General features: G+C 44.3%; 1 protein-coding gene across 4 annotated transcripts in view; it reads right to left on the bottom strand.

The window, feature by feature from the left end:
- Positions 1-274: 274 nt before the first annotated feature.
- The window catches only part of stra6 (signaling receptor and transporter of retinol STRA6), a 64563-nt gene continuing 43244 nt past the window's right edge, over positions 275-21593 (bottom strand). For 3 of the 4 annotated variants that reach the window (XM_063070465.1, XM_063070466.1, XM_063070467.1), the window contains exons 13-18: positions 18202-18335; positions 14979-15096; positions 12696-12797; positions 8672-8835; positions 7396-7554; positions 275-1225 (exon numbers count right to left, since the gene is read on the bottom strand). In XM_063070465.1, the coding sequence (XP_062926535.1) occupies positions 999-1225; positions 7396-7554; positions 8672-8835; positions 12696-12797; positions 14979-15096; positions 18202-18335 (904 nt within the window). In that variant the 3' untranslated portion in view covers positions 275-998. The remainder of the gene's footprint in view (positions 1226-7395; positions 7555-8671; positions 8836-12695; positions 12798-14978; positions 15097-18201; positions 18336-21593) is intronic. The other variant, XM_063070468.1, reaches the window with a different exon arrangement.

Consider the following 21593-nt stretch of genomic DNA (forward strand, 5'->3'; position numbering starts at 1 on the left):
TCAATTCTCACTGTAAGAAGAACAATTTACAGGAACTAAACTGTTTTAAGTGTTGAATGGGACAGGAGACCATATCATTGGCAACAGATATAGGGATTAAACTTATCTCCACATGCCAGTTTACCCACTAAATAAAACAAATCAGATCGATGCGTCTCTGGAGGCAGAGACAGACTGCATGTCACATTGATCTTTGGCAGAGATTCTTCTAAAAACATCACCCAACATTGAAAGAATCAACCTACAAACGCAGTGCATATTGTATGTACTTGTTCAAAAATGTATGTGGATTAAACTCATTTATTTTAAAAATTAAGACTAACAGTGAGAAATTCACACCAAATTTTTCATCATTTTTGGTACTTTAAAAAGATTTCAATTTTGTACATTATCAGATTCAAAAATAAAATGTAGCTTTATATTTTAAAATAAGTATACCTCTAAGAGGCAACAATGGCACAGTTTGATATACCTTATTGGCAACATCATTGTAAACAACTTCAAACTGGCCCACTTTAATTCACAAAATCTGACAGCTAGAAACAAATTAAAACAACTGCAGATGTTTGAAATTTAAGAATGGTGAAATACTCAGGTCAGGCCACATCAGTGGGAAGAGAAAGAGTTAATATTTCTTCCCTTGGGTGTGACGTGACCTGTTGAGTACTTCCAGCATTTACTGCTTTCATTTAAATTAAAGGTATACTGGAAATTTGTAACCACTAATAAATCACCCTAATATTGACAAATTGGTCAGTAAATGACAACATATTGTTCCTTACAATATTGAATATGGCAGATTTGAGGAAGTTCAGAAACAGCCCACTGAGCTACCTAGTGGCCTGTCCCTGCAATTACACCAACCATTGTCAGGAAATCAGACCAGAAGTTGTAACAGGAAATAGTGGCCCCCGATAAACAAGTTCGCAACCTATACACAAGATTTTTAACCAACTTGCTGGTCTAGATTATTTGCACCACCAGTTTCTTACATGAGCCTATTCCTTCTGGCATAGCTCAGTTTTAACAAGGTCATCTGGAGCCTGCTTGGAGGCAGAGTTAAGTTCCCCATTGGTAACCAGATCAGTGGATGTGCAAACTGGGGCCCTCCGGGAACTAATCAACACAGGATTGTTCAGGAGGGTGAACATCAGGGACCATCTTGCTCGAATGCGTTTGGACTTTGCCGTCTTCATGGACATCTGATGGGGCACCAACTGAATCCCTGCAAAGAGCATCAAAACAAAGGCATTAGCTCAATGGTCCAAGCAACTACATAACAACCTGCAAAACCTCCAATGGTTTAAGCAGCCCAAGTGTTTCTGTGGTAAATACTAGACTGGCACTTCAGCAAAGGCAGGAGACTGACTGCATTAAATTTATAGACAAAATGATGCACTGGCATAAACAAATCAGACCACAGAACATAGTACAGTCCCTTTGATTCACAATGTTGTGCTGACCATTTAACCTAATCAAAGATCAATCTAAACCCTCTCTCCCACATGTCCCTCCATTTTTAAATCATCTATGTGCCTGAGAGACCCTTAATCTCCCTGACACATCTGCCTCCACCACCACCCCTGGTATCACTTCACACACACCGATCATCATCATTGCATGTTCTGTCATATGACATGGGTGATGCTGGTCTTCCAATCTGTCTTGACCATGATTGTACATGGCAAATTTTTCCACAGAAGTGGTTTGCCATTGCCTTCTTCTGGACAGTGTCTTCACAAGATGGGCGACCCCAGCCATTATGAATACTCTTCAGAGATTGTCTGCCTGGCGTCAGTGGTCACATAACCAGGACTTGTTATATGACCCAGCTATTCATATGACCCCCTCCAATGGCTTCATGTGACCCTGATCTTTGGTGGGGGGGGGCAGAAGGGCTAAGCAGGTGATACACCTTGCCCAAGAGTGACCTGCAGGCCAGCAGAGGGAAAGAGCATCTTACACCTCTTTTGGTAGCACCATATCTCACCCCGCCACCCAATGCACCCACCACTGTGTATTTGAAAAAAAAATTACCACTGACTACCTCTCCCCAGCGCCTTCCATATTTTTCTTCTATTACCTTAAAGTTTATGCTCCCTTGCATTACGATTTCCATCCTGGGTGGGAAAAGAAGTCTCTGGCGATACGTTCTATTTATGCCTTTCAACAAGTCACCCTTCATTCTCCTATAATTCAAAGAGAAAAGCCCTAGCTCTTTCAACCTATCCTCATAAGACATGCTCTCGTCTAGGCAGCATCCTGGTAAATCTCCTCTGCACCCTCTAAAGCTTCTTCATCCTTTCTTTTATGAGGTGACCAGAACTAAACACAATACCCCAAGTGATTGTCTAATCAGTGTTTCATTTTTCATTTTAAAAATCTTTTTTATTAATTAAAGAACAAAAAATACATTAAGGTAATCAAGTCAATATATCAATATGTACAATGAAGAATTAAATTAGCAAATAACTGATTAACAAAGCTAAGCAATATATCAATAATAATAAAAAATAAAATGTTAAGAGTATTTTTTTGAAGAAAAAAACCGTAAGAGAAAAAAAACCCCTACTAACTAAAAAAAAACCGAGAAAAAAAAACTCCATTGGGAGCACAATCCCGGAACCGTACATCATACAAGCTTCCATAAAAGAAAAATATCAATCCGTCAACTCAAATCCATTTAAACAAAAAAAAAATCGGAAGAACACCATATTAATTAACTCAAATCAGATGATAGTAAATCAGGGAGTTTCATAGGGCTGCAACATTACTTTGTGGCTCTTGAGCTCAAACCCCCAATAAACGAACAGCATACACCTTCTTAACCACTCTATTAACTTGCATGATAGATGTGGACCCCACGATCCCTCTGTACCTCCACACTATTGAGAATTTTGCCATCAACCCTATAGAATTGGTATAGATACACAATATTTAAGAAAGTGTCCTATCAATGCTCAGGACATGAAAGTACCTGGTGGACAGCAGACTCAGATCAGAATGGTTTGAATCTCATTAAAAGTTGAGATGGTGGTTGTGAAGAGAAAGATGGAGCTTAATTTCATGGACTGGAATTTTCTAATTCTTTCAGGCTTCATCGCAAAGAGAATCCACACCATAAGAAATAGGAGCAGAATTACACCATTTGGCCCATCGAGTATGTTCTCCCATCCAATCATGGCTCACTTATTATTCCTCTAAACCCTATTCGCCCGTCTTCTCCCTGTAACCTTTGACACCCTTAAAAATTCCTGAACCCAACTTCAAAACCAAATGGTAATGAAAAGTAACTACGGTGAAGCATATCCCAGTTAGATGCTCCAAATGTTTGCTTTTCGATTGGTTTGGGAAGAGTGTGATGCAAGGACAAGTCCAGCTGCAAGATTGTTTAATGTCCAGTACACAACTGTAAAGTGTAAAATAATTGCTACTCTGGATCCAATGCAGCACAAAAAAAAAGGGAACAATAATAAAATAATCAATTAAAAATATGCAAGATAGCTTGTATGCAATACATTCATTGATTGTACATACACAAGGCAAATCTAGGTGCAGGACTCTATCATTCTGTCAGTCACCTTATGCACAAAGTAGTAGTGGTTGGGGATGTAGTGGGTGAAGTTGTTGATCAATCTTACTTCTTGGGAAAAGTAACTGAAGGGAGTGGAACAAATAGTCCATGAGCAGGGTGGATGGGATCCTTCATGATGTTACTGGTCCTTTTCTGGTGCCTTTCTGTTACACAGACCAATGATGGGGTGGGCGGGGGGGGGGGGCATGGTGGCTGAAAGCCACAATGAAATCCCAAGGCTTGTTCAGTGAATGGCAAAGCAAACTCCAGCAGGACCGACACCAGACACACAGATACATTTCCATTTGATATTTTTGGCAGAATGAGGATGTTAGACCTGAACAGTGAACACTCTTCACATTCTCATGCACACAGCTGGAGTTACGCATTTTCAAGATATAAAGGGTTTTAAAGATTAGGTTTATTTGTCGCACGTACATTAAAACGGAGTGAAATGCATTGTTTGCATCAAATCAGTGCGGATGGTGCTGGGTAGCAACACACACACACACAAAATGCTGGAGGAATTCAGTAGGCCAGGCATTATCAATGGAAAAGTGTAAACAGTCGGCGTTTTGGGCCGAGACCCTTCATCTGGACAGCCCACTAGTGTTACCACATCCGCTAGCATCGACATATTTCGGCGCCAACATGGCAGGCCCACAACTCACCAACTCTGACCGATGTCTTTCAAATGTGGGAGGAAACCAAAGTCACAGGGATAACATACAAACTCCTTATGGACAATGGCAGGAATTGAACTCCGATCATTTAACAAATAGCTTTATGTCAACCACTACACTACCAGTCGTGACACCCCTTCCCCTGCTCTCCTATCGTGTTCCAGATGTTAGAGATAGGTTTTGTTCTGTTTTTTTAAAAAAATATCCACAGAAAGTAAGTGTCTGGAACACACTGCCATTGCTGCCGGTAGAGGCTGATACATTAAGGATATTTAAGACACCCTTAGATAGGCGCATGGATACAAGAAAAATGGAGGGTTATGGGCCACACAGGAGGGAAGGGTTAGATTGATTGTGGGGTATGCTTAAAGATCAGCACAACATTGTGGGCTGAATGGTCTGTACTATGCTATACTGTTCTATTCCTAGAACCCCAAACTGCTCCATTCCGTGTTGTACTGTTCAAATTATAAATGTCTGATGGCTTAATTATTTAATTCATAGAAAACAGTGCCACATCTAACAGAACTATGCTGGTGTCACTTTTTATTTGAATATCTTTGGAAAGTTCGAGTCCACTTCCACCACCCGTTCAAGCAGCACATCACAGACCACCAACAACCCCTGTGAAACATTTATCGGTTCATTATCGATAAAACTGTTGCGTAACCGGCCCAACTGCAGAAGAAACTGATTTTCACTCTGAAGCAACGGCAACCTCTTCTACTCCAAGGAGAAGCACGGCTCTTTCATGCACTCAAATTTCTCCATCCCAGGGGCTGTTAGTGACCCACTCTGCACCCTCATCACAACACTTCTCTTGGAGTAAATGGTCCGTAAAACTGAGCACAACCAGCAATTATAAAAAAAAAGGGTTTGTTGAAAGCGATTAAAAGTTTGGTTAGAAAATCATAAGCAAGGGATTCTATAGTTACTGGAAATACAGAGCAACTCACACAAAATGCTGGAGGAACTCAGCAGGTCAGACAGCATCCAGAGAGAGGAATAAACAGTTGATGTTTCGGGTCAGGACTGGTTAAAACTTTGGTTAGGCTGCACCTGAGCATTCGGTGCAGTTATGGTCACCTGGAAGGATGTGGAGACTTTCAAGAGGGTGCAGAGGCATTTACCAAGATGTAGTCTTCAATCATGATACAAGGAAAGGTTGGACAGACTTGGAACACAAACAAGAGAGAAACCTGCAGATGCTGGAAATCAGACTGGGATTGTTTCCTCAGGAGCTGAGGCTGAGAGGAGACCTGACAGGTTTATAAAATGGGAACACCTCTGTCCAATTAGACCCTGACGAAGGGTCTCGGCCTGAAATATCGACTGCACCTCTTCCTAGAGATGCTGCCTGGCCTGCTGCGCTCACCAGCAACTTTAATGTGTGTTGCTTGAATTTCCAGCATCTGCAGAATTCCTGTTGTTTCTGTCTAATTAGCCTTTTTCTCTGGGTTCATCCATTCGTCATGTGTCATCTGACGTGGGAGATTACGGTCTTTCCATGACCATGATCGTCCTTGGCAAATTTTTTCTTTCAAAGTGGCTTGCCATTGACTCCTTCCAGGTAGTGTCTTTACGAGATGGGTGAAACCAGCCATTATTAATACTACTGAGAGATTATCTGACTGGTGTCAGTGGTCACGTAACCAGGACTTGTGATATGCACCAGCTGCTCAAACAACCATCCAACACCTGTTCCCATAGCTTCACGTGACCCCGATCGGGGCGGCTAAACTGATAGTACACCGTTCCAAAGGATGACCTGCAGGCTAGCAGAGGGAAGGAGTGCCTTTTACCTCATTTGGTGGAGAAGTATCCTCGCCGGCCACCCTCTTTTCAGGGTGGGAAAGCCAAATACTAGAGGACATGCATTTAAATGTGAGGGAGGAAAGTTCAAGAATGAGACATGCAGAGCAGTTTTTGTAAAAAATATAAAATAAGAATACAGAGTGGTGGTGCCTGGAACGGACTGCGAGTAGGTGGACGATAAGGAGATGTGGGCAAGTAGTAGCAGAGTTTTTTTGGGGGGTATTTGTACAGATGGTCTTTTGCCACTGGCTGTTTGTCAGTCTTTGTCAGAATTAGATTTAATATCGCTGGCATGTCATGAAAGCAGCAGTACAATGCAATACATGATAAATATAGAAAAAAATGTCAATTACAGTATGCATATTAAATAGTTAAATTAAAAATTGCTAAAACAGAAATAACAAGTGAATCGGGTTCATGGGTTCAATATCCGTTCAGAAAATCAGATGGCAGAGGGGAAGAAGCTGTTCCTACATCACTGAGTGTGTGCCTTCAGGTTTCTGTACCTCCTTCCTGATGGTAACATGAGAAGAGGGTATGCCCTCAGTGATGATGGTCATTAATATTGGATGCCACCTTTCTGAGGCGCCACCCCTTGAAGACATCTTGGATACTACAGAGGCTAGTACTCATAATGAAGCTGATTAATTTTACATATTTCTGTAGCTTCTTTCGATCCAGCACAGTAGCATCCCCCTCAGCCCACCAGACAGTGATGCAGCCAGTTAGAATGCTCTCCACAGTTCATCTGTAGAAGTTTGTGTTGCACGTGACAAACCAAACCTCCTCAAACTTCTAATGAAATATAGCTGCTGCCTTTGTGTGTAGTTTTTAAAAAATTGATTCTATTGTATTTCTTCGTTCTACTGTGAATGCCTGCAAGAAAGTGAATCTCAGGGTAGTACATGGTCACATAAATTTACTTTGAATTTTGGTGGAAACAGATTGATACTGGTGTTTAAGAGAGAGGAATATGTAGGGAATGGAGGGGTATGCATCACCGGGCAGATGTGGAAGAGATTGAGTTTAATTCAGTATCATGTTCCACACAGACATTGGGAGCTGTAGGACTTGTTCTATGTTCGAAAGGTTTAGGCCCATTGTTGCTGGTGGAAACAATACAGTCCCATCCAGAGTGGAAGTTAAACTCTGTCCCGGTTTGTGCTTTGAGTGGGACTTGAAGTTGGCATAATCTAGATGGAAAAGGCTCTTCCCAGGGACCATCAGCAAGCTTCACATTCACAAAATCCAGTCCAATGGGCTGAAACTGTTTGCCTTTGCACAGAGTTAGTCAGCACTAACGTTTTTACAAGTCCCACTCACCCAACACCACAAGCGACTGACCTTCCTCCTCATTTTTTCTCTTGTCACCTCCACTTAACGGCAGGCTCCTGGACTGAAGGAGGAGAGCGCAGAAGGCTTTCATCAGCGGATGGGACTGGCTGACCTCGACCAGCAGGAAGCCTGTGTAACACCGATAGCCTGCCAGCAACAAAAAGTACCGATGAAGTGCATCAGCTCACGGTCAACTAGGCATTACAGACTACACCGGTGCACAGACACGAGGCATGTTCTGATCGCGGAGGTGGAGACAAGGAACCCGGCATGTGGTCTCTGGCACCCTTCTGTCCCCCTAGTGCAGAGTGTGTGACACTCACAGACTCACAAGCATTGGAATCAGCAGGAAAAGTAAAATGCTGCACTAAACAAGCACACGGGGGTGGGGGGACACAGTTAGCAATCCGGGCAGCATCCGAGATAGAAACAGAAAAAGATGTTTACAAAGATGAGAAAAATCTGCAGATGCTGGAAATCCAAGCGACCCACAAAATGGTGGAGGAACTCAGCAGGCCAGGCAGCTGAATCGGGCTACGGCCCAAAACTTCGACTGTTTACTCTTTTCCCCATAGGTGCTGCCTGGCCTGCTGAGTTCCTCCAGCATTTTGCAACAATGTTTACAAGTAATGACCATTACCAGCTTCTGCAATTTTTAAAAAATGGAAAATTTAGAAGAAAGAGTTTGCATTGCATTAGGCATCCAGAAAAAAACCTTTGACCAGACTAGCACATAACATTACAGCATAGCACAGGCCTTTCAGCCCACATTGTTGTACTGACCTTTTAACCCACTAAGATCAATCTAACTCTTCCATCCCACATAGCCCTTTATTTTTCTTTCATCCATGTGCCCAAATATCCTTATTACATCTGCCTCTATTCCCACCCCCAGCAGGGCATTCATGCACCCACAACTCTGGAGGAATGAATAAAGGGGATGACAGAGGTAAGTTCTTCACACAATCAGCTTAAAATTATGCCTCTTTGTATTAGCCATTTCCACCCAGGCAAAAAATCTCCGCTGTCCACTCGATCTTTGCCACTTATCATCTGACACACCTCTATCAAGTCACCTCTCATCCTCTTTTCTTCCAAGGAGACAAATCCTAGCTTGCTCAGCCTCAAGACATGCATCCAGCATTCTGGTAAGTCTCCTCTGTACCCTCCCAAAATCTTAAAAGTCACTTTGGACAAACAACGCCAATTGCATTACATTTACAGTGAAACACAATCACAATCAAATAGAAATGAATTAAATTACCTGGGTCAAATGATTCCACACTACGGTTTAGAAGGCTTAGATCCAGCCTACAGAAGTGAATGATGTTGAAGGTCTCTGTAAGGATTATCCTCCACACTCCAGCAATACACCCAATCAAGACATTGAACATAAACAACAGGTATGTGACGATGTATAGGCTTCGTCTACAAAAGAAAGATTTTTGAGGTTTTATTTAAAATTAACTTTTATTCTCCATGTGCAATTGCCTCCTTAGCCAGCCCTTATTATGATTATGAGGTCACGCAGTCCCCTTTTATTGTCATTTAGTAATGCATGCATTAAGAAATGATAAAAATGTTTTTCCAGAATGATATCACGAAAACACATGACAAACCAACTTAAAAACTAACAAAAACCACATAATTATAACATAGTTACAACAGTGCAAAGCAATAGCGTAATTTGATGAGAACAGACCATGCCACAGTAAAAGTCTCAGAGTCTCTCGAAAGTCCCATTATCTCACACAGACGGTGAACCTCCAGCGCCGCCAATTTGCCGATACAGCATCCTGGAAGCATCCGACCACAGTCTGACTCTGAGTCCGTCTGAAAACTCCGAGCCTCCGACCAGCTCTCCGACATCGAGCACCATCTCTGCTGAGTGTTTCGACCCCGGCAACAGGCAAAGCCGAGGATTTGGGGCCTTCATCTCCGGAGATTCTCGATCGCACAGTAGCAGCGGCAGTGAAGCAGGCATTTCAGAAGTTTCTCCAGATGTTCCTCTGCGCTTCTCACGGCTGTCCCCATCAAATCCGGATTGTGCACGGCACCCCTAGTTACATATATCGATATTCATTCGGAACGGCTGCGCGCGCTGCATCGTGCCGCCATCTTCTCCTCCCTCCCTCTTTAAGATATAGGCAGATTTGTGATCCAGTCTCAAGTTTTTGAACCACCAGGAGATGCAGAGGTCAGGGGTCCCAAACCATCAGGTTCAAGAACAGTCATCAGGTTCTTGAACTGACCTGCACAACCTGAACCCCAGCTCAGCAATGGAACACCACCGACCATCTCTTGCACTACCATGGACTTGTCTGTCTCTTTGTTTTGTACTAAAGCTTTGCTTCTCTCACTTTTTGTTGTCCTTTCTCTTCACTGCCTTGTAAAAATTGTACATGCCAGTGCCCCGCTTTTCCATCGCATTGTACCCTGTGACCCCACTTTTCTATTGCACTATACTCACAAGAATTTACTCTTCTTGGACACCCAAATCCAAGATTTATACATGCACAACAAGAAAAAACATATAATGAAGTGCATTGTTTGTATCAACACAACACACCCAAGTGTATGCTGGGATAGCCTGTAAATATTGCGACACATTCAGGCACCAACACAGCGTGTCACAACGTTTAGCAGGACAACACAGAACACCACAAACAACAGCAACAGCAAAACAAGCCCCATTCCTTCCTCCTACCCACGCACATACAGAGTTCTTTAACACCAGGACTGGCCTCCACCTTTGACCTCCAGTAGATTGACTCAGGCCTTCCTACAGTGAGCTTCCCCTTCCCCCATGGGGTCATAGAGATGCACACACTCTGCTCCAGTCAACAGGCCTTGACATCCAAGTTGACCTGGAGGCCTCAATCCTCCACGCAGATCCTAGAGCATGTTGATCACCAAACACTAGACCTAGAACTTTGTGCTTGCCGATGACAGGACTCCAAACACTAGGCCTTGATCTACAAATCTCACCAATTTGCAAACTTAGGGGGTTTGTTGGAATTCATCCTCCTGTCTGCATGGAATTCTGACTCCAGAACAGCAGACGGCTTGCTGACTAGTGGGTGGGGGGAGGCCTTGTCTTCCAGACTCCAGCCTGACCTCTAATGCCTCCTACCTCCCTGTCCCTAAACCTTAGCCTGACCCCCAACTCCCCTGTCCCCAAAACCATCCTTACAGTCCCAAAATAACAAAAATTAAAAGCAACCAAATCTGAGAGATGACTCAATGGAGGTGGCAGCTCTGTCATTTTGGAAGTCCCAGCCTCACTCCTGCAAGTGGTGTACCGACTGTACTGATGAAACAAAGGATCCCCGTGTAGGAGAGGGAGAAACAGTCACCAACTGGCTCCAGGGCTTCACAGCTGTCTGCAAAGTAGAGCAAGCCAGCGAGCAGAAAGTACGTCGGATGAGGTGCCCGGTTCACATCAAAAGGCTGTGGAGGAACAACACCTGATATTTTGCCTCGGTGGCAACCAACCTGATGACACAAATATCAATTTCTCCTTCTGGTAAACAAAGCCACCCCGCTTCTATGCTCCACTCTGACCGTTTACCTCTTCTCACCTGCATATTACTTCCCTTTGGGTCCTCCCCTTCTCATATGATTCACTCTCCTCTCCAATCAGATTCCCTCTTCTCCAGCCCTTGACATTTCCCCACCCACCCAGCTTCACCTATCACCTTTCAACTAGTCTTCTTCCCCCCCCCCCACACACACTTTTTTATTCTGTCATCTTCATCTTCCCACTTCCTTCTCAGTCCTGAAGGGTCCGGCCCAAAACATCGACTGTCTATTCACTTCCATAGATGCTTCTGACCTGCCGAGTTCCTCCAGCATCTTGTGTGCGTGCTACTTTAGAAGCTCTTGCATGATTTCTAGCTGAAATCTGGGCCAGGAAATATCACTAACAGTCACACTGACTACCCTTCAAGCAGCATGTTGTTGTCACACCTTTTCTCACCAAGCTGATCCATGATATACCCCAACACCTCAGAGTCTGGAACCAGAACAACTGGTGAAGAGTGTTAACCATGGCGACACAACTACAACTGTTCAATCAACACAGGGGTTCCCAAACTTGTTTTTTTAATGCCATGGACCAATATCATACCTCCAAGAGGACTACAACCTTGTCACTGGGTTTGGAGTCTTGTGTGCCCCAATGACCTGGAGAGCTACATTGGCTGGAGGCAGGGCTTTATGCTTTGGCTCTTGTTAGTGTCACCCATGCCAAAGAGGTCAAAGGTTAGAGGCCAAACTAAGAGTGGTTCACTGGTCACCCAGGTTCAGGGGTTTAGCTCAGGGCTAACAACCCTAAATGGTATAACAATATTGTTACAGAAACAGCAATGAAGAACCTTTTTACACCTGAGAGCGACAGTATTCCTGAGTGTCCACCTGGGTCCTGCATGACTGACAGTAGTGAAAACTGAGTGGAAGCTACTGACATGACGAAGGAAGCTCTGAACACCACCAGAGATGGAGGACCTTCACTATTGTCCTCAATGCCAGTAGCTTAATGGACAGCAAGTACCAATACAATTATGCAAGGACCTCAGGCCAGGAACTCCTGAATTAACTGAAACCCCAGTTTTAGTGTACAGAACCCCTCCATAATCCTCCCATTATTAAGTCCCTGAACCAATCACCTCTTTCACAACTTCCTGGTGGTGCAGACACATTCTCAGATTCTCTAATCTACCTCTTGACTATTTCTCTACAGTGGTGTAGCAGTTAGCATAATGCCATTGCAGTGTCAGTTTATCACCAATTCTTGTTGCTGTCTGTAAGGAGTTTGCAAGTTCCCATGACGGCACGAGTTTCCTCTCGGTGCTCTGGTTTTCTCCCCACGTTCCAAACGATGTACGAGTTTGGGTCAGCGAGTTGTCGGCACGGAAGCATGGCCCCCAGCACAATCCAGAGATTATGTCGGTCACGCAAAAATGACAGATTTCACTAAGTTTCAATGTACACATGATAAATAATGTTCAATTTTTCAGGTTTTTGTTCTGTTTTGTGGTTGTTTGTGAAGAGCAAGAATTTCAGGTTGTATAATATATACATTCTCTGATATTAAATTGAACTATCAAAGCTAATTCATCTCTGCTTTCACTAAGATTTTTATGCACTATAATTATTGCACCAGTTTGTTTTGCACTCAACACCATCTCTTAATTACTGTGTATACCTTTCACTCTTCACACATGCAGAGTTTCATTGCTACCTGGTGTGTATGACAATACACTAACGTAAATCAAAGATTCCTCTACCTGTTAGTGATGCTCAGGCTTCGTCCATCCTTCTGCAGAAAGAAAAACTGAGCCAAGAAGTGTTGAACAGACAGGACCACACACAAAGCCAACCAAAAGGGCCTTAATGAAATGAAAGAAATATTAATTAAGTAGATCAAGTTATCCTTAATTTAATAATTCTTATTAAAAAGCCAAGGACCACCTATGGTTCCAGACCTCAGGACAAATACAATTAGAATTTTGGGCCCCTTATCTACAAAGGGATGTGCTGGCATGGGAGGAGGTACTTTAGAATGACAGTGGGAATGAAAGGGTTAATTTATGAGGAGCGTTTGATGGCTCTGGGACAGTACTCACTGCAGTTTAGAAAAATGTGGGACCTCACTGAATCCTGAAAGGCTTAGAGTGGACGTGGAGAGGATGTTTCCTATAGTGGAGATATCTAGGACCAGAGGACACAGCCTCAGGATACAAGGACATCCCTTTAGAACAGAGATGAGGAGGAATTCTTTCTTTCTTAAATATAAGCTAGATGGTGGTGAATTCATTGCCACAGGTGGCTGTGGAGGCCAAGCTATTGGGTATATTCAAAGCAGAGGTTGATAGGTTCTTGATTAGTGAGGGTGTCAAAAGGTTGTGGGGAGAAGGCAGAAGAATGGGGGGTTGAGAGGATAATAAATCAGCCATGATTGAATGGTGGAGACCCTGATGAGCTGAATGACCTAATTTGGTTTTGTTTCTTCAGATGGGTAGATACTGATCAGTAACCAAACCTCAGAGAAATCAAGCCACACATCAGAGAGAAGTGATTTTTTTTTTTCCAAATGAGGTGAGGGCACAAGCCAGTTGAAATAACTTCAAAACATTAAACTCTGCTCTGTGCAAAAGCAACACCGATCCAGAGGTCTAAGATGCAAATTAGCCATAGTCTGACTGAAGTGGAGAGTATGCACAGAGTCCGACGGCTTCCTAGAGCAGGGGTTCCAAACTTGTAGTCATGGACCCCTTCTTTAATGGTAGCGGTCCATGGCATAAAAAGGTTGGGAACCTCTGCCCCAGAGGGACAATTAGGGAGGGGAGTTAGGGTTTAAGGACTGGGATGTGGGGGGAGTTAGAGGCCAGGCCTCCATTCCATGCCCAAAAGTCAATGATATGGATGGGTGACAAAGGACATCCATGGATGTTGGGCTGTCCCAGGAACATGGGTTTTGGGATCAGATGTCCAAGTGAGCAGGAGGCATGGGGGCAAGTGAGTCAGCGTATTTGGAGTTTGGAGTCCGGTCATCAGCTCATCCAGGGCTCAAAGCTTGATTGGGAGCCTGGAAGTTGAAGCTGAACGGCTGAACCCTGGGGCTTAGAGGCCTGCCCTGGAGATGATGGACTGTCCACGTGAGTGGGTGGGTGGAAAGAGGCTTATTTTGCTGCTGTTTATGTTCTGGTGGGTGGGCAAACGATGTTGGTACCACAATGCGTGGCAACACTTGCGAGTTGCCCCCTGCACACCCCTACACATGCTGGTTAACCCAAACAATGCATGTCATTGCACGTTTCAATGTACATGCAATAAATAAACCTGAATTTGAACTGTTAAGTGATATCCTAAACATGTACTGAGCTGTATGCACAGGAAATGTTGGGGAGGAAACTGCAAATCTTCAGGAGGTAGTGTGTCCACCAGTGGCTTCGCTAAAGCCGACACTTTCAGAATCAGGTTTATTATCACCGAGGTACATCATGAAAATTGTTTTGCGGCAGCAGTACAGGTAAGGCATAAAATAGTAACCACAAGTTACAAAAAGGAATACAAAAAATAACTTGGTAGTGTAGTAAGAAAACAAAATAGTGAGGTACTATTCATGGGTTCATAGTAGAATCAGAATCAAGAGTTTACTGGTGTCACTTGGAGGTTGTAGCCTACTAAAAGGTAGATAAAAAGACCAAAATGATTCAGCATTTAAGAGGAGTTGGATAAGTACGGGGATGGGAGGGGATATGGAGGTCTGTGGTCCAGATCAGCATGACTAGGGCAGGTTAATAGTTCGGCATAGACTAGATGGGCCAAAGTGCCTAGCTGTGCCTTATGACTAATATCAAACTCAAAACAACACACACAAGATGCTGGAGGAACTCAGCATGTTAAGGAGGATCTATGGAGGGGAATAAACAGTCGACATTTCAGCCCTATACCCTTCGTCTTGCATTCAAAGACAAAGCATGCAGTATTTTCCTTTCGCCAGTCACCTATAGAACATTTTAATCTTAATCTTTTAGGAACAGGAAATTAGGAACATGTACACTCACCACATGTTCTCTAGGACCTTGAGGAGAAGCAGCTTTTGTCTGTTGAGAAATGGGACGACAACGAGAAAGGAAAATAGGAGGAAACACAAGTATAACACCACGACTTGTATGACGAGACCTGCATGGAAGATTCACAAGTGAATGTAATTACAATTTCAATAAGATCAATATTCAAGTTCTCCTTTTATTGGTTAATCAACCTTATGTGCTGAGCGTTGCAATAAACACCAATGTTCAATCTCATTGACAAGTTCTACCACCGCCATAAGCCATCAGGAGGTTCAACCGGCCAGGAATCCTCACCGGATTAGTCGCATAATCAGAGACCGTGTCCACTTTGACACTAGTCAGAGACTAGGTATTCTTCAGTAACCAATTCTCTCTCAAGAGCTTCACCTGTCCTCAAGTCTTAGACCTGGAGTGATATAATATTCTCTTCCTTACTGGTTGCATCACCGTTGGATATGGAGGAACCACTGGACAGAATCTGAAACTGCGGCCGAGGGTTGCTGAGTTGGCCTGCTCCAGCATGGGCAATAGCCTGCCAGTGTCACGGACATCTTCAAAAGGTGATGCCCATCACCCAGGGCATGCCCTTTTCTGATTACCACCATCAGGGAAGAGGTACAGAAGCCTGCAGAACCACACTATCTTTTTAGAAACAGCCTCTTCCCCTCCATCATCAGATTTCTGAACAGACAACAAACTAACACGTGAACACTACCCTACTATTTTTGCACCACATACATACATATCCTGCTGCAAGCCAAAGCAAATTTCATGTCAGTGATATTAAACCTGATTCCATGTTCAGCTCTAACAAGCTCATCCAGGATAAAGTACTCAGTGCGATGGGCTCCCCATTATTCATTCACTCTCTCCACTACCAGGGGCTGCGTTGTGGTCTAAGATCACACTGTGGTTGCTCTGCTAGGCTACTTCGGTAGCAGTTTTCAAATCCTTCAAGGATAAAAGATCAAATTTGTAAATTTAAACACATTAGGAAATTGCTGTGGTGTGTTGGCACTACATGCAAAAACCAACATTCAACAATGTAAACATTATAAATAATTGTTTAAAGTGTTTACAGCCTGAGGTAAGAGAAGGGGTTGGAGGGGGGGGGGGGAACAACTAGAATGATTGTTGAGATTAACTGCCTGGGAGAAGAAACTTTTAAGAAGGCGCAACGTTTTTGTTTTAATAGCCCTATAGCATTTTCCGGAAGGGAACTTTCGAAAAAGGCAGCTTTTACAGGGTGGGTAAAGTCTGCAATTATTTTTTTCTGTTGACACACAAAAAACAAAGTCCAGCAGGGATGGTGGATTGCAGCCAATGACCTTTCCTGGCAGTTTGCTCTAGTTTTTGTACATTGCGAGAGGAGGTTCTCTACCACAGGTTTATTTATTATTAAAGTATCCAACTCTGAAATTCTTCTTCTCCAGATAGCCATGCAGCCAGAAAGGCAGCAATCATCAACCCCGAAATCCCTCCTCCTGGCACCAAAAAAAAATAGAACAAGTACATTGACCACCCCCCCCAATCTCCTTTCTCCTCACAAAAAAAGCAAGATTGTGCAAAAAACAGTACAAAAATCCGTAAGACTGAAAAAGGTCCACAGTCCGAGTCCACATCCATAATGCAGAAATCTGGGCAACATTCTCCCTCTCTGTAGCAGAGCCATCTCACCGGTGATAAAAAGGTACCTCTACCAAAGAGAGGGCGGCAATTGTATGGGAACACCACTGCATAGTCTCCCCAGCTCACATCTTGCCTCATATCATTGCTTGGTCCTAGTCCTGGAACTCACTTCCCAACATTACAGATGAAGAGCCTGCAGTGGTTTGACAGAGCGGTTAACAGCCCCTCAGAGAACTGGGGATGGAGAGCAAAGCAGGCCTTAATAGCAATAAATCAATCCAAGGCTAAATTAAAAAGACAAGTGGAGAGAGTGCGCAGCTTCAAGTTCCTGGGTGTCAAGATCTCTGAGGATCTAACCTGGTCCCAACGTATTGATGTAGTCATAAAGAAGGCAAGACAGCGGCTATACTTTATTAGGAGATTGAAGAGATTTGGCATGTCAACAAATACACTCAAAAACTTCTATAGCTGTACCATGGAGAGCATTCTGACAGGCTGTATCACTGGTATGGAGGGGCTACTGCACAGGACCGAAAGAAACTGCAGAAGGTTGTAAATCTAGTCAGCTCCATCTTGGGCACCAGCCTACAAAGCACCCAGGACATCTTTAGGGAGCGGTGTCTCAGAAAGGCAGCGTCCATTATTAAGGACCTCCAGCACCCAGGGCATGCCCTTTTCTCACTGTTACCAAGATACAGAAGCCTGAAGGCACACACTCAGCGATTCAGGAACAGCTTCTTCCCCTCTGCCATCTGATTCCTAAATGGACATTGAACCCTTGGACACTACCTCACATTAAAAAAAAAATTTTTTTGCACATTTTTAAAAAATCTATTCAACCTACGTAATTGATTTACTTGTTTATGTTTTATTTTATTTATTATTTTTTCCCTCTCTGCTAGATTATGTATTGCATTGAACTGCTGCTGCTAAGTTAACAAATTTCACATTACTTGCCAGTGATAATAAAACTGATTCTGAGATATGGAAATATTACAGAGTCCGGAATAAAAATTAGTAGAAGACCAGAGACGTGTAGATGTTGGTGGGGCAAGTTCTAGCCATAACAGTACGCCTGGAAAGCACAACCATTTGGAATTATGAACCCCAATATTATAATACCTTAAAACTTACTAGGTGAATGTTCAATTTCTGTGCGTGGTTTTCTAAAAAGGTTCTCATACACTCAAAATTAAAACAAAAAATACCTACAAATAAAAAAATAACAAACGGCTCATTTTGGATCAGCCACCATAAGATGCTGGACCCTCAAAATTCCAATATGGAGGTAAAGTTGCAGGAACAGGGCAATGGAATTCTCTGGCCATGATTGGAAAGGAAGGGTATAGTGTTCCTTGACCAAGTTGCAAGTTTCTTCAAGACATTAGCAAGCATTTAAGGTAGATAGGCCAAATGGTCTGTTGATGTACTGTACTTGACTCTATACAGGCACCTAATATCCAAAGGGGAACACAAGTCCACCACGTCGGAGTGATATCTAACCTAGGCTTGCACTTGGCTCTGACCCAAATTCTTTTAGTTTCAACATGGAAACGACCAATTTGAATCCTTCCAAACCGGTTACCTAAAGAGATGTACGCAGCCTGGTAACTGGTGAAGCTCATCCAACTGACAAGGGCAGACCGAGAGGGTCTGGTGCGCTTTTGGACGTTGAAGACTTTGCGTGAATCTCCTCGATAGAGGGCCTTCAGATTTTCTCTATTAACGAAGAAATTTAATGGTTAACTTCAACACAAGTAGACAGTGACACTCCATAGAAAATAGGCAAAGCACTTTTCTATCACAAGCAGCTATATAAATAGATCTATACCATTTGCAGTTCAAGAGAATGAGGAGTGGACCTTGAAATGCACCCAAGGTAGATATCAAGCTATATCCAACACCAGAAGAATGTGAGACAAGTGGATTTGCCACAAAAATTATGAAGCTGTCATTTAAAATGGAGGCACGCAGGGACATATTTTCAGAGGTATTGGTGAATCTTGAATTCTCTTCCCTGAAAGTTTTCAGAGTCTGGTTCATAAGGGGCGTTTTATGAGGAAGCAGACAGAACTTTTGAAGCACCTTCGGTTGGTTTACCAGTTGAAATCAAAGTTGAGTTTATTGTCATATACGTGGGTACAATGAAGAGGTTCACAAACAGGAGAAAATCTGCAGATGCTGGAAGTCCAAAGCAACATGCACAAAATGACAGAGGAACTTAGCAAGTCAGGCAGCATCTACAGAAAGGAGCAAACAGTCAATGCTTCGGGCTGGAAAGGAAGAGGAGAAGTTAGAGTGAGAAGGTGGGGGAGGAGGAGTAGTATAAGATAGTAGGTGATAGGTGAAACCAGGAGGGCTGGGGGAGGGATGAAGTAAAGAGCTGGGAAGTTGATTGCTGAAAGAGATAAAGGGCTGTTGAAGGGAGAATCTGATAGGAGAGGACAGAAAACCAGGGAAGAAAGGGAAGGGGGAGGAATACCAGATGGAGCTGATGGGCTGGCAAGGAGATAGGGTGAGGGGGAAACTGGAATGGGGTATGGTGGGGAGGGGGTGGTGAACAATTCCCAGAAGTTTGAGAATTTGGACCTTTTTTTGCAGCACAGGACATATCTTATAAGCAACAATCACAAAAAAATGTAAACTAAACATATTTTACACAATCAACAGGAATTCTGCAGATGCTGGAAATTCAAGCAACACACATCAAAGTTGCTGGTGAACGCAGCAGGCCAAGCAGCATCTCTAGGAAGAGGTGCAGTCGACGTTTCAGGCCGAGACCCTTCGTCAGGACTAACTGAAGGAAGAGTGAGTAAGGGATTTGAAAGCTGGAGGGGGAGGGGGAGATGCAAAATGATAGGAGAAGACAGGAGGGGGAGGGATGGAGCCGAGAGCTGGACAGGTGATAGGCAGAAGGGGATACGAGAGGATCATGGGACAGGAGGTCCGGGAAGAAAGACGGGGGGGGGGTGACCCAGAGGATGGGCAAGAGGTATATTCAGAGGGACAGAGGGAGAAAAAGGAGAGTGAGAGAAAGAATGTGTGCATAAAAGAGTAACAGATGGGGTACGAGGGGGAGGTGGGGCCTAGCGGAAGTTAGAGAAGTCAATGTTCATGCCATCAGGTTGGAGGCTACCCATACGGAATATAAGGTGTTGTTCCTCCAACCTGAGTGTGGCTTCATCTTTACAGTAGAGGAGGCCGTGGATAGACATGTCAGAATGGGAATGGGATGTGGAATTAAAATGTGTGGCCACTGGGAGATCCTGCTTTCTCTGGCGGACAGAGCGTAGATGTTCAGCAAAGCGGTCTCCCAGTCTGCGTCGGGTCTCACCAATATATAAAAGGCCACATCGGGAGCACCGGATGCAGTATATCACCCCAGTCGACTCACAGGTGAAGTGATGCCTCACCTGGAAGGACTGTTTGGGGCCCTGAATGGTGGTAAGGGAGGAAGTGTAAGGGCATGTGTAGCACTTGTTCCGCTTACACGGATAAGTGCCAGGAGGGAGATCAGTGGGGAGGGATGGGGGGGACGAATGGACAAGGGAGTTGTGTAGGGAGCGATCCCTGCGGAATGCAGAGAGAGGGGGGGAGGGAAAGATGTGCTTAGTGGTGGGATACCGTTGGAGGTGGCGGAAGTTACGGAGAATAATATGTTGGACCCGGAGGCTGGTGGGGTGGTAGGTGAGGACCAGGGGAACCCTATTCCTAGTGGGGTGGTGGGAGGATGGAGTGAGAGCAGATGTACGTGAAATGGGGGAGATGCGTTTAAGAGCAGAGTTGATAGTGGAGGAAGGGAAACCCCTTTCTTTAAAAAATGAAGACATCTCCCTCGTCCTAGAATGAAAAGCCTCATCCTGAGAGCAGATGCGGCGGAGACGGAGGAATTGCGAGAAGGGGATGGCGTTTTTGCAAGAGACAGGGTGAGAAGAGGAATAGTCCAGATAGCTGTGAGAGTCAGTAGGCTTATAGTAGACATCAGTGGATAAGCTGTCTCCAGAGACAGAGACAGAAAGATCTAGAAAGGGGAGGGAGGTGTCGGAAATGGACCAGGTAAACTTGAGGGCAGGGTGAAAGTTGGAGGCAAAGTTAATAAAGTCAACGAGTTCTGCATGCGTGCAGGAAGCAGCGCCAATGCAGTCGTCGATGTAGCGAAGGAAAAGTGGGGGACAGATACCGTGCCTATTCTGGTATCTGTCCCCCACTTTTCCTTCGCTACATCGACGACTGCATTGGCGCTGCTTCCTGCACGCATGCAGAACTCGTTGACTTTATTAACTTTGCCTCCAACTTTCACCCTGCCCTCAAGTTTACCTGGTCCATTTCCGACACCTCCCTCCCCTTTCTAGATCTTTCTGTCTCTGTCTCTGGAGACAGCTTATCCACTGATGTCTACTATAAGCCTACTGACTCTCACAGCTATCTGGACTATTCCTCTTCTCACCCTGTCTCTTGCAAAAACGCCATCCCCTTCTCGCAATTCCTCCGTCTCTGCCGCATCTGCTCTCAGGATGAGGCTTTTCATTCTAGGACGAGGGAGATGTCTTCATTTTTTAAAGAAAGGGGCTTCCCTTCCTCCACTATCAACTCTGCTCTTAAACGCATCTCCCCCATTTCACGTACATCTGCTCTCACTCCATCCTCCCACCACCCCACTAGGAATAGGGTTCCCCTGGTCCTCACCTACCACCCCACCAGCCTCCGGGTCCAACATATTATTCTCCGTAACTTCCGCCACCTCCAACGGTATCCCACCACTAAGCACATCTTTCCCTCCCCCCCTCTCTCTGCATTCCGCAGGGATCGCTCCCTACACAACTCCCTTGTCCATTCGTCCCCCCCATCCCTCCCCACTGATCTCCCTCCTGGCACTTATCCGTGTAAGCGGAACAAGTGCTACACATGCCCTTACACTTCCTCCCTTACCACCATTCAGGGCCCCAAACAGTCCTTCCAGGTGAGGCATCACTTCAC

The sequence above is a fragment of the Mobula hypostoma genome, chromosome 18 (genome assembly GCF_963921235.1).
Source record: "Mobula hypostoma chromosome 18, sMobHyp1.1, whole genome shotgun sequence".
Lineage (NCBI taxonomy): Eukaryota > Metazoa > Chordata > Chondrichthyes > Myliobatiformes > Myliobatidae > Mobula > Mobula hypostoma.